General features: G+C 35.5%; 1 protein-coding gene across 3 annotated transcripts in view; it reads right to left on the bottom strand.

Moving 5' to 3' along the window:
- RNF17 (ring finger protein 17) overlaps positions 1 to 27,461 on the bottom strand; it is a 108,988-nt gene that overhangs the window by 22,946 nt on the left and 58,581 nt on the right. For 2 of the 3 annotated variants that reach the window (XM_087814422.1, XM_016203557.2), the window contains 8 exons: positions 19,207 to 19,360; positions 16,205 to 16,320; positions 15,182 to 15,302; positions 11,647 to 11,767; positions 8,860 to 9,087; positions 8,055 to 8,205; positions 7,783 to 7,901; positions 703 to 793 (listed from right to left, as the gene is read on the bottom strand). In XM_087814422.1, coding sequence (XP_087670548.1) covers positions 703 to 793; positions 7,783 to 7,901; positions 8,055 to 8,205; positions 8,860 to 9,087; positions 11,647 to 11,767; positions 15,182 to 15,302; positions 16,205 to 16,320; positions 19,207 to 19,360 — 1,101 coding nt within the window. Of the gene's footprint in view, positions 1 to 690; positions 794 to 7,782; positions 7,902 to 8,054; positions 8,206 to 8,859; positions 9,088 to 11,646; positions 11,768 to 15,181; positions 15,303 to 16,204; positions 16,321 to 19,206; positions 19,361 to 27,461 lie in introns of all 3 variants that reach the window. The other variant, XM_016203556.2, reaches the window with a different exon arrangement.

The following is a 27,461-nucleotide window of genomic DNA, read 5'->3' as shown; positions in this document are numbered from 1 at the left end:
CATTGCCAAGGTGAAACTTACCAAAGAAGGGTGTGGGGGGAAAACAGATTGGAAAACTTTTTTTCCACCCCAGAAAGGGGGTGGGGAGGGACACACCATGAGTTACAAGTTCTCTATTCTCCTAAACTCTGCAAATTATAGATCAAAATATATTTTTCCAGGTGTGCCTTTTTTCTACAAAAAGGAAAAGAACTATAAACCATATATTCTGCTTCATACAAATCATAAAAATGAAGAAAGTACACATAGAAAAAAAAGTAACATGGAAAAATTACTTATACAAGGAAATGCTAATTATTAATGCAATAAAAGTTATTAAATTAGAAAAAAGGAGGCAAAGAGTATTTTTAAATGTTCTGAAAAGATATTCTATATATATCCTCTTCTCAAATCTATATTCACTCATGCTTTTTATGACATAATGTGACTTCATTAGAAGCCCAACTAAGTTTCCAGTTTGAAAGACTATCAAAAGGCTTCAGAAATGCACTCTAGCAGTTTTGTAACATGCAAATTATCAACTCAAGAATATTACTTCAGAAATTCATTCATATGATCATTTACACTACATCTTGAAATAAGACCAAAATAGTTTGCCCAAAAAATCAGTTTGCTGTTATTTTGTCAACAAAAAAATAAATGGAATTGTAAAAAACATCAATGAAATAATCAGTATGTATCTATTAGGACCCCACTGCCCACCTGTAAGATTATAGTTGCTACAGCTCCAGTTAGATACAATGAAAGACAGTCACAAGCTGTTGCTGTCCACTTGTCACTCCCACCAGTTGGTCTAAAACAAAAAATAATGACAACTTGTTTTTATCATAGCATAGGACATAGAAAAATAAAATGACTACATACACATATGTTTGAATCCACTACATATGTAGTGAGAAATCAATTTAGACATGGCTTTGTGTTATTTTCACAATGTTCTTCCCCATTTCATAGTTTTTTGTTCAACCCTCTATTCTAATGATGAGATAGACCCTTGTGGGTAAGATAGAGGTCGGAAAAACCTGTAACTTTAAATGGTTCATTAAGGTTTTAAAAATAAATGAAAGGGTCTTAGGATCTTTAGCTTTATTTGTGAACAGATTTGTAATATTCCTATTTGTGCCCATATCTGAAAAATGTACACACATATATATGTGCATGTGTTATGTATATGTATATACCTTTCAGCCAAATAACAGCAATCGGCTAGATGGATTTGCTTCAAGTTAGGGAGAAAATTAGACAGCCCCAAACTATGAGCTTCTCTGCATGATGGGTAACTGCAGGTAGTACACCAAAGCACCAGGGAAATTATCCTCCCACAGGCTTTACTTAAAGATGGAGCCGCTTCCCATATATGAAATTACATTGTACACTCCATGGTGAATAGTAACTAAGACTTACCTAGCAATAGCTAATGACTCCTTTTAACCTCTGGAGGGAAGGCTAATTAGTTTTTGGCAACATTGTTACTTCAGTTACTAGGTATTTGGATTTTTGTCAACAGAAGCTAGAAATCCAAATATTTATATGGTACCTACTGGTTGTAAGAAAGCTCTGATAAATAGTTCAAAAATTTAAAAACTTTCTGTAGGCCAAATACATGGTGCATGTTACTTGGATTTGGCCCACAAGCTGTAAACTACAACCTGACATAGAGCTATGCTTTCAAATTTACAGATAATGAATTAGAAAGGATAGCCTAGATGTTAAATAATACTTGAATTTCAAAACCAATTAAATAAAATCTGACAGTAATAATGTAAAACTATATTTTGGTAAAAGAAATGAATGATTTAAGTGTATAAAAAGTTATAGTTTCCTAATAAGTTCCAGCAAAGAAGAGCAAGAGTCACTCCTATGGAAGCCCTTCTAAGTGGAAAGCCCATGTAAGGACATCAAAACCTGTCCTGCCCTCCAGGTCTTTGGCTGTAAAATTTGATTTATTTCGGCTGGCAGTATCTCCTTGGGGGTAGATGGGACATGATAATTGATAGAGTCAACAAATGGATAGAGAGTGATGTACTTGGAAGATTCTGTACTATCATTGTTTAGTAAAGCTTAAAGTCAAATGGAGTTAAATCTCAGACCACTGGGTTTCTGACTAATATTCACAAGAGCTATGCAAGTTCAATGAAAACTGCTTAAGAAATTCAACCAAACTCACCTCCACAGAATACAAATTTAAACACACGATGCTAACCAAGTCAACAGTTTTAGTGAGAACTGCTCAGAATATACCTGAAGTAATTCTTTCAACTTAAACCAGAAAACATTTAGAAAAGCAGGAAAAATCTAGAAATCATGTTATTTTAGGATTGACAAAACTGTAGTAGCCTGCATGAAAAAAATAGTCTTAGTGGAACTAAGAGGTTTGAAGAGTCAAGAGGTTTGTTCTGAGGCAAAATAGAAGACATGAGGAGACCAACTTCAATGCAGTGTAAGGAGATACTAGCAAATGGAGCTGCCTAAGAGACAAGTTCCCTTGAGGATGTACTCCACAGCACTGGAAATTTTCAAGGTCTTGAATGTCCATTTACTATGACAGGTATAAAAGAAATTACTGTCATGGTGCCTCTAAGGTCTTTGGATCCAAGTCTAAGATTCTATAATTCCTGTTACAAAGACACTATGGCTTTATTGCCTTGGATTTATCAATGAAGGAAGGTCTCCAAGAATCAGAAATTTGCAGCCTCTTTATTTTTCAAAAAGAAGTCTGAGGATAATATATAGCCATGCTAAGTGCTCCTGTGACTGCTTTCTAGCCTGGGAAAACCATAAAATAAAGGTCAACACTGAGATTTAGGAAGAGCCATATTGAGTATTATCAAACATTACCTCTTAAATTATCTATTCAGAACAGATTGTATTTTTCTATATTCATTTAAGCTGAATCTTATTTACTAATTTTTCTTAAAAGTTGAAGATTATCTGAATATTTTCTTTAAAATCTGGTGAATTCACCTTTTAAAAATTATAGTAATTTTCACACATATTCAAAAGAGAGAATATAAAAAATCTGATGTATCTATCACTCAGCTTCAACAATTATATTTACATGACCAATTTTATTTCATTTATACTCACATACCCCCATCCCTGATTATTTTTAACCAAGTCCCAGATATAACATTTTATTTGAAAAGATTTTAGTTTGTATTTCCAAAAGATAGTCTTTTAAAACAAACATAATCACAGTATTATCACATCTAAAATATTTAATAATTCCTTAATATCAACCATTCAGATGGTGGTCATTTTTTCCTGATGTTTCAAAAGTCTGAATTGGTAAAGTAAACAAAGTCCATATGTCATGAATGGTTGATATGTATCCTGAGTGTCCCTCCCATCTCTTTCCTTTGCAACTTTCTGTTGAAGAAACTGTCATTTGTCCTGCAGTTTCCATGGTCTGAATTTAGCTGATTGCATTGCCACAGTGTTTAACATGTTCCTTGTATTTCCTTTAAATTCCTAGTGAGGTCTAGAGTCTTGATCAGATTCAGGCTTGTATTTTTTTCCCCCCAGCAACACTATTCATAGGTGGTACTGTGTACTTCTATCAGGAGGTACACAATGTCTGATTCTCTTTTTGTGATGTTAGCAGAACTAGTAACTGTCATCTAGATTCCCTTCTTTGTTTATTTGGGTTATAAAATGATGCCATTCTAACGATATCACTCTTCCTTTGTTAACTGGAATACTTATAAAAAACCAATTTTATAAGCTGAAATATAGATGATGCAGGAAAAGCAAGACAAAAGCTCTTTTCCCTTATTCATCAGTTTTCAGAATAATGAGGTGGTTCCCTAAAATCCTCTAAAAGTAACCAACGAAGTTTTTCTTTTTTAAAATCACTTTATAAACTTAGAGATTTAAACATATCAAATGCTTTAACACATTACAATTACCCTACTGATGCTCGAACTGTCCCATCTTTGGTCAGTGGAAGTTTATTCAGGTTGGCTGAGTTCTTTTGTCATAATCCCAGTAATTCTTTATAGCTTTCTTGATTTTTGCTATGACAAGATATTCTAGGCTCATATTGTACACTTCCTGCCCCAGACCTACAATTTAACAGTTTCCCAAAGAGCACGAATTTCCATTTGTGTGAAATGGGATCCAGAGGACACAATTTGTATACCAGCATAGCTCATTATGACTGGGGCCTTCATGTTACCAGGCTAAAAAATATGTGCTTTTTCTGTTTTTTTTAAGATAAAAACACCTCAAGAGTTTCTAGTGATACTTCTAATTCAAAATCAGGAGTACAAGGTAAATTAACCTTAATCTCACACCTTTATCACCTGTATACCATACCAGTTAACAACATGTACATAATTACTATTTTGACTTACCCCACAACACACACACACACACACAGTAGGTTCCGTAACACTACAAATCACTTTGAGATTAATGAAAACAACTGATGATGGGGGGTTACTTTTTTGTCCTTAGGATATATTCTGGTATGTACAGTCAATTTACTGTGCTTTAAGTCTTTTTTTGTGTTTTTTTTAAAATCTTTATTGTTGGAAGTATTACAGATGTCCCCTTTACCCCCCATTGATTCCCCCCAGGCCTTCATCACACTACTGTCTGTGTGCATAGGTCATGCATATATGCATCTAAGTTCTTTGATTAATCTCCCCCCACCACTCTCCACCCCTGCCTTCCCTCTGAAATTCATGCAACTGCTCAATGGTTCTATATCTATCTTGTTCTTCAGTTTATTTTGTTCATTAGATTCCACATAAGAAGTTCCTCTCTGAAAGGCTATGTCACCACTATGTACAGATAGTGAATTTCATTTTCCTTACCATTTTACTGACTTCTTTATATAAAATATTAACATAGTTCCAATATTAAATCAGTATTGTTAGTAACCTCTTCTCACTTTCCCCCATCATCTTATTTGAAGTACTTACTCCTAGTTAATACCTATAAGACAACCTGCAAGTTTATTCAAATTTTCATAGGTACTCTCTCCACTCATTTTTGAAATTGTGTCATATCTACTTTGCATGCTATACTGTTTCCCTAATAATGATCATTTAATCATAGCTGCAAGGTAAAATAAATGTAATGTTCACCACCAGTCCTTATTTCAAAATCTCTCAGGTCTTGTTACCTAAAGCCTGTTCTCCTACCGATTCCCTAGAAACAACACTGAGCGGTCATATAAGTTTGTCTGTGGTCTTTATCTTCTGAAGGTCAGTTTGGTTGGATATAAAACTCATAATTTGTCATTTTGAGTATTTTATTGTTTACAGTAGTACCTTGGTTTTCGAATGTAATCCATTCCAGAAGACCGTTTGAGTTCTGAAACGTTTGAAAACCGAGGGATCCAGAGCCGACAGCTAGGCCTCAGGATCTTGCCCTCAGTGGAAGCCGTGTGGCATGTTCGACTTCCCAAGTGTGTTGAAAAACTGAAGCATTTACTTCCGGGTTTCTGGCGTTCATAAACCAAAATGTTTGTCAATGGAGGCGTTCAAATACCGAGGTACTATTGTATTTATTTATTTTTAAATCCTCACCTGAGGCTATTTTTTCCATTGCTTTTCAGAGAGCGTAGAAGGGGGGCAGGGGAGAGATAGAAACACTGATGTGAGAAAGACACATCAATTAGTTGCCTCCTGCTCAAATGCTGACCCAGGCTGGGGATTGAGCCTGCAACCAAGGTAAGTGCCCTTGGCTGGAATCCAACCTGGGACTCATCAGTCCCCAGGCTGATGCTCTAACCACTGAGCCAAACCGGGTAGGACTCTTTTGAATATTTTTAAAATGTTGCTGCATTATCTTCTGGCATAAAGTGTTGGTGATAACTGTGACTTTATTCCTCTTAAAAGGCAATAATTTTATTAGATTATCTCTGTGTTGACATTCCTAATTTCCCAAGATATGCAGTGTGCCCTTTTAATACATAGTTTTGTTTTTTATTTTAGAAACACTTTCTTGAATTAGGTTTTTAGCATTATTTCTATTTCTTTTAGTTTTCTTCTTTGAAATTCCTATTGCACATGTTTGGTCTTTTTTGTGTGTGTCTATTTTAGATATCTTTTGTTTTCTTTTGAATCTCTGTATTTTTGTTTAAATTTCAAAAATCTGTCCTTACCTTGTATTTCTCTTAAGGCATTGTTTATTGTGTATTTGTTTTTGTGTTTTTTTTCTAGTTTAGTCTACATTCCTGATAGGATTTTCTTTTATTTCTAAATTCTTTCCTGTAATAAATCTTATTTCTGAGTTTTTCTAATTGTTTTATGTTGTTCTTCATAGTGTCTATCATTTTCAAAAAAATATAGTTCATTTTAAAATATCAATTATAGTTTATTGTGTTGTGAGCATGTCTTTTTGGTGGATCCCCACTGACTCTAGGGATAGTGTTTGGTTATTTATTTATTTATTTTTGGTTAATCCTCACCCGGGGATATTTTTTCCACTAATTTTTAGAGAGTGGAAAGGAGAGAGGGAGAGGGAGAGGGAGAGAGGGGGAGGGAGAGGGAGACAGGGGGAGGGAGGGAGAGGGAGGGAGGGAGAGAGAAACATTGATGTGAAAGAGACACAAGAATTGGTTGCCTCCTGCACGTGCCCCAACCAGGGCTGGGGACAGAGCCTGTAATTCAGGTGCATGCCCTTGACTGGTAATCGAATCTGCAACCCTTTAGTGAGTAGGCTGCTCTAACCACTGAGCCACATGGGCCAGGACTTGGCTCATTTTTCCCCCCTCATAATAATTTGCATGGAATTCAACTGTAACCCTTGCTTTTGCTCATGTTTTAAGTAAAATAAACTCTCCTATGCTTAGGAGAAAGGGGTGGTTCACATGCTTTTCTAGCTTCATGGCTCTCTTGTGTTTTCCCAAGGTGACAGAAAATGGGCTTCATACTTGATATTCTACTTCTTTCCCATGCTTTTATCTATCTATATCTCTTCTTTGCCCCATTTCTGTCTTGCTCAAATCAGGCTCTTTTCCCAGCAGTCTCTCCTCAAGTGTAGGGTCATGGAAGGGAGCTGAGATGGTTGAGAGCTTAGACAACTAAGAAAACTCCAGCACCACAGGACTGGAACATTGCAGGGCTCTTGTGTTCAACTATGAAGTCTCCTGCATTACTCCCTTCTCTGTTTGGGTTGCTGTTCTCATACTGGCCTGCCTGCACCAGTGAAATGCTGTTGCCAATTCCTTTTCTCAGAGCTGATAGCAGCCCAGTCAGCTCTACCTCCACATGCTCCCACACAACTGCTGACATCATACAGGTTGGTTTCTGTGTGCTGCACTGCTTGTATTTGGGGACTCATAGGAGAAGCCTTGTTGCCCACTTTTGTTGTAGGTGTTGACTGCAGTTTTTAGTTTTGTTATCAAAGTTGCTTTGTGTTTATGGTAGGATTCTAGTAGACTCAAAAACTACACCTGCCATTTTCCCAGAATCCTCTCTAATTCACTCTTTTTGGTAATTTACATATTTTTAGCTTTCCATACAATCCTATGCCTATGAAATATATTTTATTTCTATATGCCTTTGTTCCTCAAGTTTTTTTTGTATTTAATACTTTGAATTCTATGGAGATACCTGTCATACTTACCTATCTCTATTTCCTTCATACCACAAAAATATGTTCTCCATATTTTTATCTTTCCCTCTTCTTTTAAACCTTAAAATTAACTAGATGTTATGAAAATTCCAGAATATGTTAGCAAAATTAAAACTGACAAGAACCCATCCCAAAAGAAAAATATTTAAAATCACATTCAATAATGAGAAAATTTACTCAGCTAAAAACTACCTTATATCAACAAGAGAGCATTCCAAACATAATCTTCCCATTGTCTTTAGGTTTTCTTGAAGTTCTCTTAAACAGTTAATATTCACTACTAGTTCAACACCCACGTCATACAGCAAGACCTATGAAAACAATAACTTTAAGTCTATGGAAAGACAATACATCAAAAATATTTTTGCAAACGAAAAGCTTAATAAAAATTGGATTTAGTAAATCCAGGATAAAAATACAAAATGCATTCACTTTCATGACTATATTTTTAACTCTGCATTTACCTCTACCAATGTGTCTGTAACCATTTTGATGATCTGGCCTCTTCGCCACTGATTGTTATCTGGAATCTTAACAGCACAGTGCATATCATTTTCCCATTTAATAGGTTCCCATTTTGAGTTTTCGTAAGCAGCTACCATCTTTTCTTCTAAACTACATAAAGAAAAAATATTTTAACTTTCTAAACCTTTTCTTATAACATACAATTCTCTGACCACGTCTTCTACTGTCCACCCTTACTCATTCTACTCCAGCCCAACTGAATACCTCATTCTTCCTTGATTACTAGCCTATTTCCACTGTAGGGTTTTGAACTAGCTCTTTTTTCTGCCTGAGATGAACTTGCCCCAGATATCCTCATGGCTTATTCCCTTCTCTTCCTTCAGGATCCATTTCAAATGTCACTGTCTCTATGAGGTCTTCCTTGATCATTCTAAAATTGTCTTCCTCCGCAACTGCTTTATTTTTCTCTACTATCTTTATCTGCTAAATATTTTATTTGTTCGCTGTCTCTTCCTCTACTAGAATTTAAGCTCCATAACAGCAAAGACTTGTCTGTGTCTTTACCACTGTACCCCAATACTTAGAACATTGGCTGTCAAATGAATAGGTGCTCAATAAGCATTTGCGGAATGAATAAATTCTAATATAGTAAAGATACTAACTGTATACTTTTAACTAGTAAAAAGACTATTTAGCTGAAGTAATTTTGCTACTTTAAAAATTCTACATTTATAACTTTTAGATCTTTGAAACAAAGTATAGAAAAAATAAAACTGCAATATATGTTTTCCTTATGTCATATACCTATTAAGTAAGTTTTCTGTTAATAACCACTGAACATAAATCTTCTCAGGAGATATTACATTACAGATATGTACAGGCAGTTCCTTATTGTAAAGTGACTGAAGATTCTCATTTGGTAGAGATTTTGCAGACACAGAATTTAAATTGTTTACTTCATTTGAAATAATTTCTTCTGGAGAGGGATCCCACACTTCAGTATGTTTTTTGGAATTATCTTTGATGGTGTATCTGAAAAATAACAAAACCATTAGCAAAAAAAGTAGTTTGCAAAATATTTGTTTGCATTTGCTTAGATGTAGAGATGAGTGAGTTGTAGCTGTGACTCACTGCTTCCCAGTTTTGATGTAAAGAGCAATTTTAGTCTTTTTAAAAAAAGAGTTAACTACCACCAAAGTAAACACAAAAAGAAAAACCTAAAAGCCAAACTTTCTATCTTAAAACACAGTTTAATTTTGCCCTGGCTGGTGTGGCTCAGTTGGTTGGCACCATCCTGTACACCGGGGGGTTGTCAGTTCGATTCCCCATCAGGGCACATGCCTGGGTTTGGGGTTCAGTCCTTGATTGGAGTGTGGGAGGAAGTCGATCAGTGTTTCTCTCTCAGTTGAGGTGCACATGGAGACAGCTAATCAATGTTTTACTCTCCTCTCTCTCTTAAAAAAAAAAAAAAAAAAAAAAAAAAGGGAAAAAAAAGCCAACTTTGGCCCTGGCTGGTGTGGCTCAGTTAGTTGGAGAGTCTTCCCATACACCGAAAGGTCATGGGTTCGATTCCCCGTAAGTGCACATACTCAGATTGTGGGTTCGATTCCCAGTTGGGGCATGCCAACCAATGTTTCTCTCCCACACTGATGTCTGTCTGTCTCTCTCTAACCCCCATCCTCTTTCTCTAAAACCAATAAAAGCATGTCCTCAGGTGAGGATTTAAAAAAAGTACCAACTTTGCTCATAATTTCACCATTTCCCATTGATATTTTGTACTCATAAAGAATTTTCAGTTTTTTTGATAACTTGAATATTTCTTGACTAAAAAGTATCAATGTTTGCCAATAAAAATACAAGTGGAGCCCTAGCTGGTTTTGCTCAGTGGTTAGAGCATAGGCCCACGAACTGAAGGGTCCCAGGGTTCAATTCCAACCAAGGGCACAGACCTCAGTTGCAGGCTCAATCCCTGGCCCCAGGGGTTGGGGCATGTGCCAGAGGCAACCAATCGATGTGCCTCTTTCACATCAATGTCCCCCCCCCCCCCCCCCAACTCTCTGAATAGAAAAGGAAAAAAATATCCTCAGGTGAGGATAAAAACAAAACAAAAACAAGTGGAAAACAACTGCTATTAAAGGATGTTAAGGAGCAAAATTACTAAATAAAGAGTTTCGGATGTTTAATAAATCAGATTAGTTCAGACTCTAATCACAGATAATTAGATGTCATTTTCTATCTCTATAAAAGAAAAACGATTTCTTTCACCGTAAGTCTGAGATTTAGCTAACCAAGATGACTGATTTTTGCTGCTAAATCTAATGGACAGTTTTCAGTCCTTATCTGACATGAACTTTGAGCACTAGCCAACACCATAACTCAAAGAAATACAAGGTTCTATGGCCAAGAAAGTACCTCTAACTTTTGGCTACAAAAGAAGTAATGAAGTAATTTGATTATCTGACTTACATGTCCACGTAACAATATTAATACTGATGAGTAACTGAGGGCATGTTCCCAGTTCGACATAAATGTTATCTTCTTCTGTGTTAACCATACTTTATGACCAGATGGACAATTTTTTTAAAATTTCAGCTTTACTGAGGTATAACTGATATATGAAATTGTAAGATATTTAAATTATACATGAATATTTATCAAAATCCCTAACTGTGCACCTTAAAAAAGGGTGAATTTTTATTGTGTATGTTATATCTCAATAACTTTGACTTAACAAAACTCACTCTAATATATTTAAGTGTTTCCTCTCACCTCTTTCCCTTCCTCACTTAGGATCTATACTGGAAAAAGGAAAGGCCGTCTCTCTTCTGCTATTAGCTCTTCTAGTGTTAGGGTGGGGAAGGGAAGCAAGACAACACATTGAGCATGTGATTGCAGGCCTCTGCTGGGTGTCACTGCTTCTCTGGCTTACCCTGACAGACATACATTATGAGTGGGTATTATCAAATATTGCCTTTCTTAAGGAATATATGTGGGAGTTCTTCAGAAGATCCATTAAGGGCCACCCTACTGCACAAGCCCCTATTGTGGAAGAGCTGCTTTGTCTTTACTCCAAATCCTCCCAACCTCTTCTGCATCACCACTCTAGCCTTCCGCTTCTGGGGTCATTTCACCCAGTGTCCTGTCCTGGGTATGGCTCAAGCCTGGTTCTCTTTCAAAGTATCCACTTGAACCCAGGAAAAATTCACATTTCTTCAAATGAGAATGCGGGGTCCTCTCCCAGTACACTTCCTCTGTATCCTGCCATTTCTCTTCCTAATTCTCTTCTCAAACAGGTACAAGAGGCTGCCTCAGTAGACACTAGAAATAAGGTGCCAGTATCCTTTTCTAACATGAACCTTCAATCTCTAGAAGCCAATTCTTGTGGTTTCAGGGTTCCTTAGGGATGGAGGGAAAAGTCACTCTAGTCCCCATTAGATGAATAATTTCAACTGTTGTTCCCAACCCATCAACAGGGAAAAACTCCCATCTATGGTCCAAGTAGATATCCAAAGGGGAAATGACATGCCAGTTTCCCTTTTTGTGAATAAAGCGTTACATATAAACCAAAAACAAGTTTACAGGTCTGCTTACCCTACTTCATAAGATGCTAGGCCCTCTTTGATTAGCTCGTCATTAATACTAGTAGGAATCATTCCAGGAGCACCAAGAGAATCGAAAAGCTCAACCAAGAGCACATTATCTTCCAGGATTCCTGTAAAACCAAGACTAGTTTTGGGAAAGAAATAAATATGTTGCAAAATACACTAAATGAAGCAATTAAAATAACTGGAGACAATTTTTTTCATTTTGTGTACATGAAGCTTCTTGCTGAATAATGTCAAAGTTTCTCTCTAGGGGTAAAAGCATTTTGCAGACATAAAACAATTGCCAATGTTATCTAGAGCATATACAAATTAATAAAATGTTCATTTTAGATTACTGTGTGGTGTTCTATAATGAACCAAAATTAGCTTAAAGCTTTTAGATTCAGAAAAATATAAATTGACATATATCCATTGAAAAATTGTTTTTTGTGTGTTTTTATTTTTTGAATCAGATTCAACCAAGTTCCAGAGGACAAAAAAAATGAATAAAAATTAATTCAGGTCAGTGATTATTTGAAAAGGATTACAGTTTTTATAAAAATGGTAGAAAGTTTAAAACAACAAAAACTCAATCTAGAACCCTTAGTCAAGTAGAATTTTTCCCATCCCTTAATCAACTGGATTTCAGGACAAACTATCTAAATTTCTTTTAGAAAACAAATTGGTTGATTGTTTATTAGATCTATTTCTTAAACTAAACTAGGAGTTAGCTGAGGGTAAAGTTTACATCTCATGTGCCTATTTACTTATTTATGGTACATAGCACAGAGAATCTGCTCAATGAGTATCTGAATAAATGACAGAGGTATTTCTTTAGGCAACACATACTTCTATGCACAGAGATCAGTTTATGCCTACACCTTCCATACATTAGTAGTTGGTACCTGCTAGTCAGAGTAATGATTCCAAATAAAAAGATAAACTTTTACTAGCATAACATCCTATATCACCTAGTCATAAGATGCATATTAGGAAACCTTTTTCAAGAACTTGAAAATCATTCCTACTTTTCAATAAACCAGATAGATTATCTAGAAACAAAAGGCTGAGAGGCTCAATAAACTGTGATCTCCTTACTTTCTCTTATGTTTCCTTTAGTTCTCTGATTTCCTATTTCCCATGCATCAAGTTATTTATTTCAATAAGGCTAATTTCCCTGTGTTCTGTACCTTCACCACCTCCCTGCTCTACTCCAACTTAAAATTTAAATGTCGCTTGCTTTAGAAGGTAACAATGCATATTAATGGATGGCTTTCATTCTCATCTGTGGTAGTTCCACTTTATTATAAATGTCTTGAACTCTCAACCTCATCATTGTGCGGGTTAGTGAGGAAAGCTATTTTAGGTTGAGCAGAGCCATTTGGCATTCCTTAAACCAAATGATCTAGGTTAGTAGCTATGGTACGACTAGTGTTTGGATGCTGTTGGTATAACAAATAATTAAGAAAGAAAGAAAAGCCCAGCAGGGCATGGCTCAGCTGTTGAGCATCGACCTAGGATCCAGGAGATCGGGGTTCGATTCCCGGTCAGGGCACATGCCCGGGTTGTGGGCTCGATCCCTAGTTGGGGGCGTGCAGGAGGCAGCTGATAGATGATTCTCTCATCACTGATGTTTCTATCTCTCTCTCTCCCTCCTTTCTTCTCTCTGAAATCAATAAAGATATATTTAAAAGAAAGAAAGAAAGAAAGAAAGAAAGAAAGAAAGAAAGAAAGAAAGAAAGAAAGAAAGAAAGAAAGAAAGAAAGAAAGAAAGAAAAAAAAGAAAGAAAGGGAAGGAAGGGAAGGAAGGGAAGGAAGGGAGAAAGGAAGGGAGAAAGGAAGGGAGGAAGGAAGGGAGGAAGGAAGGGAGGAAGGAAGGGAGGAAGGAAGGGAGGAAGGAAGGGAGGAAGGAAGGAAGGAAGGAAGGAAGGAAGGAAGGAAGGAAGGAAGGAAGGAAGGAAGGAAGGAAGGAAGGAAGAAAGGAAGAAAGAAAGAAAGAAAGAAAGAAAGAAAGAAAGAAAGAAAGAAAGAAAGAAAGAAAGAAAGAAAGAAAGAAAGAAAGAAAGAAAGAAAGAAAGGAGGGAGTCAAGAAAAAAGCCCCAGGGAATCAGGTCTTGATGGGCTGCCCACAGGAGGGGATATTCATGGGAGGAGCTCAAAAATCAACAGAATAAATATAAAAAGGAAAGTTGGGAAGTATAATTATCTAGGTTAAAGTCAGCTCAAAATCAATGGAAGTTACTCAAGGACTAAGAGGCCCTTAATTCACTGCTCAAATCAGAGAAGCCAGATATAAAAATTCTATGGACTAAGGATGCAATTTCTATAATCATATTCCTCTTTAACAGAGCTATTTCTTCAGAAAAATTTCTTATATAAAAGTGAATAAAAGATCACATGTCATCATTTCTAGGTTATGTGACCTTGAACACTTGATCTCTAAGCTTCAGTTTCCTCATTGTAAAACAAGCTAATAATCTGACAAATGGTAGGTAGTATGATAAAAGTGAAAAAATGGATATAGTAAAAATTATCCTTAAAAGTCCCGTAAATCAACCTTAAGCAAACGTGATCGTGTGTATTTTGCACTAGTATTCATTAAAACCAACAAAGCCAATGTTAGTCATATCTTTACATTTCAAAGCCTCAGATAATTAACAGATTCCCAATCTCCCTATCCAAGTCCCTTGGAACCAGAAGTGTTTCCGAATTCTTCAAATTGAGAAAAGTTGCATATTTTATAATTCCCCCAGCAGATTCTGAGGCAGCATCCCACAAATGAGCATTACTATCCTGAAGTGGAATATATCAAATAATGTCATTAATGAGATGCTGTAAGAACTAAACTCGTTTATATCAATTAGCCTATGGTAAAAATGGTTTAGTTATATGTTGTTTTGCTTAATATCTCAAAACCTATTGACGATGTTGAGGACTGACTGTGTGACTTTTCACTGTAAAGGAGACAGAGACCATATATCTCCTCCTGTCGATTCAGATCAGGTTTTGCCACTAAAGTTTTGATTTTCACAACTTGTTGGGTTACAAATTTGCTGGCTAATATCAGCCTATGTCTTGGACCCAAACTATTCCAAAAAGAACTACCTTATTTCAAAATATGCTGAGAGCCTACTGTTCAATTCACTTAAGTCAAATGAAATGAAAAACAAAAACTATTTACCAGTTATGTAAATAACCTCCCCTCACTTTCCTGCAAATTAAACACTGACATCCATCATTGCAAAATTAGGGACTGAATCCTAGCAAAAATGCGAACAGGAATAAGAGAAGCTAATTCCTAGCTTTCGGGCTTTCAAGAGGCCATGTTAAGGGTGACTTGATCTTTAATAGTAATTTTTGCCTCAAGTGCTGATTTACGACTCTAGGCCTATAGAAGACATTATTCCATTTGACCCAATTTCAATAAAAGTTATCTTCACTCCTCTTATTGATGACACACTGAATTTATTACAAGATCTGGTGAATGTTATTCTTATTTAAAATTATGCATGACCACAGAGCGAAAAGTAAAAATAGCTTACTAATGACTGAGCATGTCATAAATTTATCTTGAGTTTTTTCTTCAAATTTTTCTTTAGCTTTTCTGGACCACTGCAACGTCCCTTTACATGGTTCAATATAGGCCAGCTTACATTTAATTGCCTGTGTCAAACAAAATTGCACCATTAAGAAAGTAAACTTAATTTCTAGTTATTTTAGAATTAAAGTTTTATGTGTGTTTAAGCTAAACTTTGTGTTTGAATTTAATACATATTCAGAAAATGAATGTGCAAGATGTCTATAATAGTACTTTATATATGCAAATAATTGGAATCAACAGGGTATTTGGTTGAATGAATTAATGAACACTCAGATACTAGAACAACCACCATGCATTAAAAGAATTACAGATCTTTATGCTACATTGTTAATGACAAAAACAGGTTATAGTACTATATGTATTCTAATCCCATAATTGTTAAAAACAGGGATGATGCATCTTACAAGTATTTAAAAAATATTGACTATTTCTGAGTGATTCTCCTCATTTTGCTTATCTATATTTTCAAGCTTTTCCTATAACTTTCTACCCATTTTTAAAATGAAAAATATTGCTCAATAGCAATTCAGAGGATTCCAGGAGGATACTTTTTCTCCCCCATTCTTATAGACATCTCTCTTTCTCTTGCACATGTTATATACACTTAAACATAAATGGGATCATAGTAAAAGTACTTCTATAATGAGCTTTTTTACACAAATCTGTCATAAACTTACCACATTATATAGATATTTCAAAATAACATTAAAACCTGCACACTAGAAAGTTCTTATAAAGACACAAATATATATACACACATGTGTTTATAATGAATGCCTATCTGATAAGATACACATTATTATTTCTTAAATATCAATACAGCAACTCTACAGTCCATGTAACAGAAATTATTTATAGATAAAAATGTTAGTTACAAGAACATTTCTATTGTGAAATGACTTCGAAACATACTTTCATATATGTGCTAATATTCTAACCCTATGATTCACAATGAGTAGGTTACCTTCTCTGGGGGATTCAGAAATTCATCCTTTATTTTACGCATTTCTTTAAGTGTTACTTTTGCAGTATTGCCAAAGTCCACATATTTAACTTCAACTTCACGATGTCCAGGCAATCCTTCAAAAATTATGAAATTAGAAATCACAAATTTGAAAAGAGAAAAAAATCTAGCAAAATTTAGACTGAGTTAGAGTCAACTAATACTTAAAGAACATTTTAAAAGTTAATTTTCGAGAGAGGAAGGGAGAAAGGGAGAGAGGGGGAGAGAGAGAGGTGGTGGAGGGAGAGAAACATCGATTAGTTGCCTCCCATACGTGCCCCAACCGGGGATTGAACCCACAACACCTGAGTATGTGCCTTGACCCCGACACGTCTTGGTGTATGGGATGACACACTAACCAACTGAGTCACCCTGGCCAGGACAGATTAGAATATTTTTATGTTCCACACACAAACTAAATTTTTTTTAAAATGTAAAAAAGTATTTCTAATATGTGAACTTCAAAAAATCAACCATAATGCATAGTTGTTCAGGTTTGGCAAATAAGAAGCTAAAAAGATATTGAAAGGACAACCAAAATCTGGATAACAAAATAACTGTCAAGTGCTTGGGGTTATGGCCTAAAAGTTAAGAATTAGGCTTTGAGTTAGACTGACTGGGTTAGAACCCTAGCTCAGTCACTGAATGCCATGTGACTCTAAGCAAGCTAATTAAAAACTCCAACATATGATTTGAGCAAGTTAATTTTTCTCTCCAACCCTCTTTTTTTTTTTAAACTTTTTTTTTTTTTAATATATATTTTTATTGATTCCAGAGAGAGGAAGGGAGAGGGAGAGAGAGACATAGAAACATCAATGATGAGAGTCATTGATTGGCTGCTTCCTACACACCCCCTACTAGGGACTGAGCTAGTAACCCCAGGCATGTGCCCTGACCGGGAATTGAACCCCGATCTCCTGGATCATAGGTCAATGCTCAACCCCTGAGCCACACCTGGCCGGGCCAACCCTCATTATTTTATCTGTAAAATAGGTATATCAAAAGAATCAAATCTTGTACCATTTTTTTGAGGATTCACCTATTTAAAACATTTTACAAAGCACCAAGCATAGAACAAGCACTTAATAAGTAATGATTGTCAACATATGTGATCAAACAAGGCAAAAGGTTTAATAATCAAACTAAAGATTCATTCATATAATGATATGTAACTATGAAATTTTAAAAAATTATTTTTGGGGATATTGTGAAAAAGCAAGCAGAGACAGACATCTATGTCAATCTAGTCTATGTTTTAAAGGATACCAAAGAAACCTCTGCAAGATTCAAACACACTGAAGTTTGAATAAAGACCTAACACAAACTGACCTTTTTTATAAAAACTCAAAATACACGGTTGACTTTGGCCTTTCTCAGCACATGTATATAGTGCTACTAAACTTGTTGCCATCATTTTCATATTTAAGGCTGATACTATATATACTTTCAATATGGGAAATGTACAGGCATTCTTTGCTCCTAAACAGAAGTGGAAGCAGATAGAGTAACACAGGTACTCAAGATAACAATTCAAACAACTTAAGCCCTACGGTAACTGAGGTGACTGAGAGGACACCTGTCTCTATAAGGTAAGAAGGTCAGGAAACCTCTCCCCACTTCCACTGGCATCTTTACTTAGAAGGATATTCTCAACTGTACCACTACCATTAGAACCTTACCATTCCTCAAGTCTCTGAATGAAGATGCTGTTTTAAACAAAATAAACAGATAAGGGATGGAATTTAAACAGTATTTTTAACCCAAATTATCAATCATGCATGAGAGGAGAGTGAGGAGACATAGAAGGTCTCAAAATTTACATACCATTTATTCTCTCTGAGGAAACAATCAAAAGATGTTCCACCAAGATAAGGGAGTGAACTGAAGAGGTGAACGTGGAATCCAGAAAATAGGGATTCCATACAGAGAACAATGAAGTCTATGACCAAGTGAAACAAATTCCCACGATAATAAAAATGCAGTAAGCCTACAAGACAAGCAGTCTAATTGGAGCAGAAGACAAAAGAATGTTTTCATAGTTAAAAAATAAATTGCTCTGGACATTGTGGCTCTGTGGTTGGCGCATTGGCCAGCACACCCAAAGGGTCATGGGTTTGATTCCCTGTCAAGTGCACGTAAATGGGTTGCAGGTTCAATCCCTGGCCCCAGTCGGGGCGTGTGGGGGAGGCAACCAAGTGATGTTTCTCTCTCACATTGATGTTTCTCTCTTTCTCTCCCCTATTTTCCCTCCCTCCCACTCTCTAAAAAGCAATGGAAAAAATATCCCCAGGTGAGGATTAAAAAAATAAAAGTTAAAAATTTAAATAAAACTAATATTATCTGAAAGTCTAATCATGTGGAAAGTTGTTTTGAAGTATTAGGAAAATGTAGCCAGAAATTAAAAGAAAAAGTAAAAAGTTGATGAAATTACTAACTCAGAATTCAAGTATATTTTATGGCTTACCAATGAAAATATTTACATAGAATATTAATTTAATTAAATACTGTCAGACAACTATGGGGGCTAAGGAGCTAAGGAGGAGACAAAAGAGCTATAAGAGATCTAAAACTTATCTAACAAAATAAATAACATGTAAGAAAGTTTCAACAAAGTAGTACATATTATTTAGAAAAAATAACAGAAAAATGGTTGAAAGTAAATACCAAAAAAATGGTTGAAAGAATGAAAAGTATTTGCTTTTTAGGAAGAGAGTGGAGTGTAAGTCAGTTAACTTTTTAAACAAAGCAGACATTAGAAAACAAAAAAATGGTCAAATCAAATGATATCTAAGAAGCCAGAGATTCATCTCCCAACATTATCACTAGCTTTCTAAACACAGATGACAGACAAAAATTATAAGATCAAATAATATCACTCCCAAGATTCAATTTGTTCCAACTCAAATGGTATCAGTTCTGAAACATAACATTTCCCTGTAGAAACAGTGTGCAAAATTGCCTACCAATGACTTTTGCTCGGTACCAAACTCCATCTTCAAATTTGGCTACACAGGCTTGATCTTGAACTGGACAGAGGATTTCCAGATTTTCCCCATCTTCACTTTTATAGAAATCTTCAATTGTCTTTAATAGAAATAAAAAATCCAGGCTCTCTATCTAAGAAATAAAGGGATTAAAACACTGTAGTTTCATAGAAACTTAAAATTTTAATGTTGCACGTATTATAGGCATGTATTACAGGCGTGGCTCATAAAATTATGAAATGTCAGAATTGGAATTAGATAGAAATCATATCATACAATTTAAATTTGAAATAATTTACTTCAAAAGCATATAAAATTAGTGTAGACATAAAAAATTTTAATCACATTCCACCAGATATCTTATGTATATACTTCTAGATATTTTCTGACACTTTCCATACTTTCGTTTTTATAAAAAATGAGATATCATACATACAATTTGATAACCTGCATTTTTATCAATTCTCATCTTTTTTATTTCAGTAAGTGTTCCTACTAGTACTTCTAGACCTTATTTAGATTTCTCAAACTGATCAAAACCAGTATCTAATTGAAGACTACACATTATATCTGATTATCTTGGTAAGCCTAGTGTAGTATTCTTCCCCCCCCCCCCAAAATATGCTTTTATTGATTTCAGAGGGAGGAAGGGAGAGAGAGAGAAACAACAATGATTAGAGTCATTGATCAGCTGCCTCCTGCACACCCCCCACAGGGGATCGAGCCCAAGACCTGGGAATGTGCCCTGACCAAGAATCAAGCTGTGATCTCCTGGTTCATGGGTTGATACTCAACCACTAAGCCATACTGGCTGGATTGTAGTGTTCTTTTTAAAATGACCCTGTCTTATTGAAGAGTCTACTATTTTTTCTGCACAATGCCTCACCTTTTGGATTTATGTGGTTATGTCCTCATGCTGTTATTTAACTTGTTCCTTCACTGAGCTGAGTCTCTTCCCTGAATTTCCCAAAAGCTGAGTGTGATGGATAGAAGCCAATGCTTTTTGGCTAGCATGTATCATAACGAAAATTGTTGCTACATCAAAAGACATATTGCTACTGAATCACTATGAACGTGCCAAGATTCACCTATGGATTGGGGTGATGATTCTAGTTCCTCCATTATACAGTTATGTTCCCCCTGGTGGCCACAGAGTAATTCATGTAGTGCTACTTTAGCATCATGTCCAGTTTCCTATTAACCATCCCATCTAATGGTTTTCAAGTGAATTGATAAAATATTTAAATTAATAATTTCAGTAAGGTTTGTGAAATGGCAACATTATTGAATAAAATAGAGCTTTCTATGATTAAATGAACTATTTGGTTACCTTAAATGATAGCTCCTAAATTTTCTACAGTAGCTAAAACATAGTTCTTAAAACAAAACAAAACAAGGTAAAAGATATTTACCTTGATTATTTTTCCAAAGATAAATTCTAAAGGTTAAAAAATCCATCTCAATTGGCAAAATATTTTTACAGGTTTCTCTATTTTGTGGGTATAACAATGCAAGTGGAAATTTTCTGAATCTCTCTTTTCTTATTTCATTTAAATTACTTTAAACATTTTAAGAAAGTTTTTACTGATTTCAGAGAGAGGAAGGGAGTGGCAGAAACACCAATGATGAGAGTGAGTCATCGATTTGCTATTTCTTGCACGCCCCCTATTGGGGCTCGAGCCCACAATCCAGGCATGTGCCCTGACTGGGAATCAAACTGTGACTTCCTGCGTCATGGGTCAGTGCTCAACTGAGCCACACTGGCTGGGCACTACTTTAAACATTTTGCTTTTTTATTTCTAAGTATGTATTATTCATATTCTTCTATTAACAGGTTATCTAAAGTGAACACTGGAAAATTCAACAGAGGATGACAATCAGCAAGAGAGCAGACTAGGAAACTACAAGCTATCGTTCTTCCCAGAACATTGAAAAATCTAGAAATCACCTGAACAAACTTTGTCACAGCTCTGGAAAACAGCCAAAGGTTTAGAGCAACCAAGCAAACACCCAATCAACCTTCTGGCATTCAAAAAATTATCTGCAAAATGTTTGCTGAACAGAGATCTCAGTGGTCATACACAGAAATGATCTTTGCAAAAAATAAGTTTGGAAAAGTCTCAAAACAAACCAACAACTAGAGTCTTCAACAATTTAACAAAATCCAGTAAACCTAGAGGAATCTGATTTTCAAAAGGCACACAAAACAGACAAAAACTGCCACTGAGGAAGCCCAGATAGTAGACTTACCTAGACAAAGACTTAAGAACAAATGTCTTAAATATGCTCAAAGAATTAAAGGAAAACCTAGACGAAGAACTAGAAAAAAAAACAGGAAAACAATAAAGGATGAAAATGAAAATATCAACAAAAGACAGAAACTATAAAAAAAAGGAATAAAACAAATTATGCAGTTAAAAAATACAACTGAAATAAAAAATATACAAGAAGGTTCAAGAACAGATTTGAGCAAGCACAAGAAAAAAATCAATGAATATGAAGATGGCAATTGAAATCATTCAGGGAGGAGAGAAAGGCAATGCAATTAAGTGAACAAGTGACTAAGGGACTTGTGGTACGCTTTTAAACACACAATATACATAGTATGGAAGTCCCAGATAGAGAAGGGAGAGAGAAAGGAGCAGAAAGATTATCTGAAGAAATAATGTCCCAAATTTGATAAAATATATGAATCTACAAATCCAAGAAGCTCAATTTTATGGGTTGAATTGTGTCTCTCCAAAAATGATATGTTGGAGTCATTATCCTGTAGCTCAGAATATGACCTTATTTAGAGATATGGTCTTAAACAGAGATAACCAAATTAAAATAAGGTCATATGTTAGGCCTTAATCCAATATGATTGGTGTTCTTATTAATAGGAGTACATTTGGGCAAAGAGACAAACACACAGGAGATCGCATGTGAAGATGAAGACAGAGACCGGAGTGAAGAAGCCATGGAGCCCCCAAAATTCCCAGCTAACTACCATACGCTAGTAGAAAGGAATGGATTAGATTCTCATAGCTCTCAGAAAGAACCAACCCTAGTGATAAGTTGACCTTGCACTTCTAGATCCAGAACTGTGAGACAACAAATTAATGTTGCTTAAGCCACTTAACTTGTAGAATTTTGTTATGGCAGTCCTAGGAAATGAATACAGATTTTGGTTCTGGAAAGTATGATGTGGCTGTAGCAAATACCTAAATGTGGGAGTGGCTTTGGAATTGGGTAATGGGTAGAGGAAAAAGAGTTGTGATTGAATGAAAAAGTACAGATTACCGTGAAAAGGCTATTGGTGGAAATATGAACATTAAAAGTGCTTCTGGTGAGATCTCAGACAAAAGTGAGGAACATGTTACTGGAAACAGGAGGAAAGGCAATACTTGTTATAAAGTGGTAGAGAAACAGGCTGAATTGTGTTCTGTTGGATGGAAAGTAGAACTTAGATATTTAACTGAGGAGACCTTTAAGCAAAGTGTTGAAGTACAGCCTGCTTTATCCTTGTTTGTTCTAACAAAATGTGAGAAGACAGAGATAAAATGAAGAAGAAATTATTAAACATAAAGGAACCAGAACTTGAAGGTTTAGAAAGTTCTCAGACTATCCATACTGAAAAATATGAGAAAATGTGCTCTGGAGAGAACACCAAAGAAAGGTATGGCTGGACACTATTTGCTCAAGAGATTACAGGTGAGTTGTGGATCTAACCAACCATCTCAGCAGAAACACTGCCAGCTTCAACTGCAGGGGACAGAGATAGCAGTAAATAAAAAAGGGCTGTTGGACATGTGGGATTCTACAGGCAGAAACTGAGCTGATAGAGCTATTGGCCATGAATGTGTGTTATCTTTCAAGAAACAGGAAGAATGACCCTGTAGGTGGTTCAGAGACTGATGTGTCTGCCACTGCCACCACAAGCCCGGAGGGCATAGGCCTGAGAGGCAGGGCTGTGTCTTCCTCTGTTCCCAGGGTGGGGCCTCCTCCTGGATTCCAGAGAGGACAACTCCTCAATTACAGTGGGTGAAGCTGCTGCCAAGGCTTAGGGGACAGGGGCACCACACCAGTGGGACTAAAGGACAGAGTATCTAGCCAAAGAAAATTATTTTCAAGTCATAAGAATCTAATAGAATTTTCTCTGTCAGATTTTAGACTTGTCAGGCCTAAGATTCAGAGATAAAAAGAAATTTTGCCTTAGTTTAAGTGATAGCCAATTTTTACCTATACATGATTTAGATAAGAAGATTTGGGGCTTTCAGTTGAGTTGATGCTAGAATGATTAAGACTTTTTGGAATGTTGGGATGAGATGAATGTATTTTCAAAGTGGGAAGAAACTTACTTTTTTGACTTATGAGTTGAATTGTGTCCTCTCCCCCAAAATATGTTGGCGCTCTAACCCCCCAGTACTTCAGAATGTGACCTTAGACATCTATTTGGAGGCAGGATTTTTACAGAGGTTATCAAGTTAAAATAAGATATGTTGGACCTAATTCAATATGACTTTTAAAAACACTGAGACAGACAAGTACACAGAGAATGCCATACGAAGAAGGCAAAGAGATTGGGATGATGCAGCAGAAGTCAATGAGTGCTAAAGATTGCCAGCAAAATCTAGAGTAGAGACAATGAACAGATCTTCCCTCTCAGATCTCAGAAGGAACCAACATTGCCAACACCTTGATCTTAGACTAGACTTCAGAATTCTCTGACAAAATAATTTTATTTTGTTTAAATTATACAGTTTGGCCCTAGCTGGTTTGGCTCAGTGGATAGAGAGTCGGCTCTTGGACTGAAGGGTCCCAGGTTCAATTCCGGCCAAGGGCACGTACCTTGGTTGCAGGCTCAATCCCCAGCCCTGGTCAGGGAAAGTGCTGGAGGCAATCAATCGATGTGTCTCTTTCACATCGATGTTTCTCTCTTGCTCCCTCTCTCCCCTCCTTCCACTCTCTCTGAAAAAGCAATGGAAAAATATCCTTGAGTGAGGATTAAAAGAATAATAATCATCATAATAAAAAGAAACCATCCAGTTTGTGGTATTTTGTTGTAGCAGACCTAGGAAATTAATACACTCAACAAACCCCAAGTAGGATAAACCGAAAGAAAGGTGCACTGAGGTGCATAATAATCAAACTGTCAATAGCCAAAGACAAAGAGAGAATCTTCAAAACAGCAAGAGAGAGAAGTGGCTTGTCATATGTAAGGGACTATTATTATCAGCTCATTTCTCAACAGGAACCTTGGGAGGACAGAAGACATTGGCAAGATACATTTACAATGCTGAAAGAAAAAAAAAAAAACTCTTTCAAAAATGAGGGAGAAATTAAGCAATTCACAGATAAACAAAGGTGATGGAGTTCACTAACAAAAGACCTGCCTTATAAGAAATCCTAAAGGGAGTCCTTCAGGTGGAAGTGAAAGGAAACTAGAGTGTAACATACAGCCACATGAAAATATGTTAGGCCACAAAACAAGTCTTAATAAAATTTAAAAGACTGAAATCAAAACAAAGTATCTTTCCCAACCAAAAGGGAAGGAAACTAGAAATAACAAGGAAAACTGGAAATTTCACAAATATGTGGAAATTAAACAATATACTCTTAAAAAACCAATGAGTCAAGGAAGAAAGCACAAGAGAAATAGGAAAATATCTTGAGACAAATAATGAAAACATGACATACCAAACTTATGGGATGCAGCAAAAGTAGTGCTAAGAGGGAATTTTACAGCTGGAATGCATACAGTAAAAAACAAAACAAAACAAAAAACCCACAAACAATCTAACTATAATTTTAAGGAAACAGAGCAAATTAACCCCAAAACTAGCATAAGGAAGAGAATAATAAATATAAGAGTACTGACATAAATAGAGAATACAGAATAGAAAAAAAAAAAAAAAATCAATAGGTCTTTTCTTTGGTTTCTGAAAAGATCAACAAAATTGACAAACCTTTAACAAGATTGACTAAGACAAAAAAGAGAAGACTCAAATTATGAAAATCACAAAGAAAGTGGGCACATTACCACCAATTTTAAGAAATAAAATGATTGTAAGAATCTACTATGACTATAAACACACACCTACCAAGACTGAATCATGAAGAAACAGAAAATCTGAGGGGACTTATACCCAATACAGAGACTGAATCAATCAAGAACCTTCCAACAAAGAAAAGCCCTATACCAGACAGCTTCATTAGTAAAATCTACCAAAAATTCAAAGAATCAACAACATTCCTTCTTGAACTCTTCCAAAAAGTTGCAGAGGAAGGAAAAACTGTTTCTAACTTGTTTAAGAGGCCAACATTACCTGATTCCAAAGCCATATGAAGGCACTATATGAAAAGATATAGACAATATCACTTATGAATACCGATGCAAAAATCTTCAACAAAATACTAACAAACCAAAGTCAGATTAAAAAGATTATATATCATAATCTTGGGGGGGAGGGGATTTATTCCTGGAATACAATGATGCTTCAAAATACAATACAAAAAAATACAATACCATATTAACAAAATGAAGAAAAAATTAAAAAAACACACCACACACTCATCTCAATTGATGCAGAAAAGTATTTGACAAAACTGAACATCCTTTCATGATAAAAATAATTCAATAAACTAGGAACTGAAGAAAATTTCCTCAACATTATAAAGGCTATATGTGAAAAACCCAAAGATAGTATTATACTCAATGGAGAAAGACAAATACTTTTTCTCTACGACAGAACAAGACAAGGATGCCTGCTTTTTTTTTTTACTGATATTCAACATTAAATTGGAACTTCTAGCTAGAGCCATTAGGCAAGAAACTGAAACAAAAGGCATTCCAATTGGAAAAGAAGAAATAAAATGATTTTTCTCTGAAGATAACATAATCTTATATGTAGAAAACCCTGATGATTACACAACACACACACACACAAAGACAAATACATGTAAATGTGTTTGAATAAACAAATTCAGCAAAGTTGTAGGATAAACATCAAGATATAAGAAAATCACTTATGTTTCTATACAACAGCAATGTACAATCTGAAAAGGAAATTAAAAAAACTATTGCTTTTACAATAGAATTGAAAGAATAATATACTGAAAAAGTATATACTAAGGAGTAAATGTAACCAAGAAGGCAAAAGACCTGTGCAGTTGTTGTACATTCCACAATGCTGCTGAAAGGAATTAAAGAAGACAAAAATAAATGAAAATATATTCCATGTTCATGGATTGGAAGACATAATATTATTAAGATGTCAACACCACACAAAGCAATCTACAATTCAATGCAATCTCTATCAAAATCCCAGAATCATCTGGAATAAAAAACCCACCCTAAAAGTCATATGGAGTCTCAAGGAACCCCAAATTGCCAAAGCAATCTTGAATAAAAATGATGTCAGAGGGCTTACACATCCTGATTTCGAAACCTACTACAAAGCTACAGTAATCAAAACTGTGCTATTGGCACAGGATGGAGAGACCAATGGAATAAAATAGAAAGCCTTCACCTATACGGTCAATTGAGTTTTCACAAGTGTGTCAAGACCATTCAGTGGATAAAAGGCGCCTTATCAACAAATGGTGCTGGGAAAATTGGATAATCACATGAAAAAAGAATTTTGGACCTTTCCCGTACACCATATACAAAAATTAACTCAAAACAAATCAAAGACCTAAATGTAAGAGCTAAAACTATAAAACTCTTAGAAGAAAATGGGAAAAGTTTCATGATATTAGATTTGGCAATGATTTCTTGCATATGACACCAAAATCAAAGGCAACAAAAAGAAAAAAATAGAGAAACTGGACTTTATCAAACTGAAAAAGTTTGTGGACCCTGGCAAGGTAGCTCAGTTGGTTAGACTGTCATCCTCTATGTCACGGTTGTGGGTTAGAACCCTGGTCAGTGCACAAGCAAGAATCAAGAAATGAATATATGAATAAGTGGAACAACAAATCAATGTCTGTCTCTCTCCCCCTTCCTCTCTCTCTAAAAATCAATTCTTAAAAAAGTTTGTGGATCAATAAAGCTATCAAGACACACCAAAGGCAATCCACAGAAAGGGAGAAAATATCTAAAAATAATAAATTTGATAAAGGGATTAATATCCATGATGTATAAAGAACTCCTAAAATTCAACAAAATAAGTAATCCAATTAAAATATGGTCAAAGAACTGCAATAGATGTTTCTCCAGAGAAAATATACAGATGGCCAATAAATAAGCACGT

The sequence above is a fragment of the Miniopterus natalensis genome, chromosome 2 (assembly GCF_054644295.1).
Source record: "Miniopterus natalensis isolate mMinNat1 chromosome 2, mMinNat1.hap1, whole genome shotgun sequence".
Taxonomy (NCBI): domain Eukaryota; kingdom Metazoa; phylum Chordata; class Mammalia; order Chiroptera; family Miniopteridae; genus Miniopterus; species Miniopterus natalensis.
The sequence above is the reverse complement of the archived record's forward strand: the minus strand, read 5'-3'. Positions and strand labels throughout refer to the sequence as shown.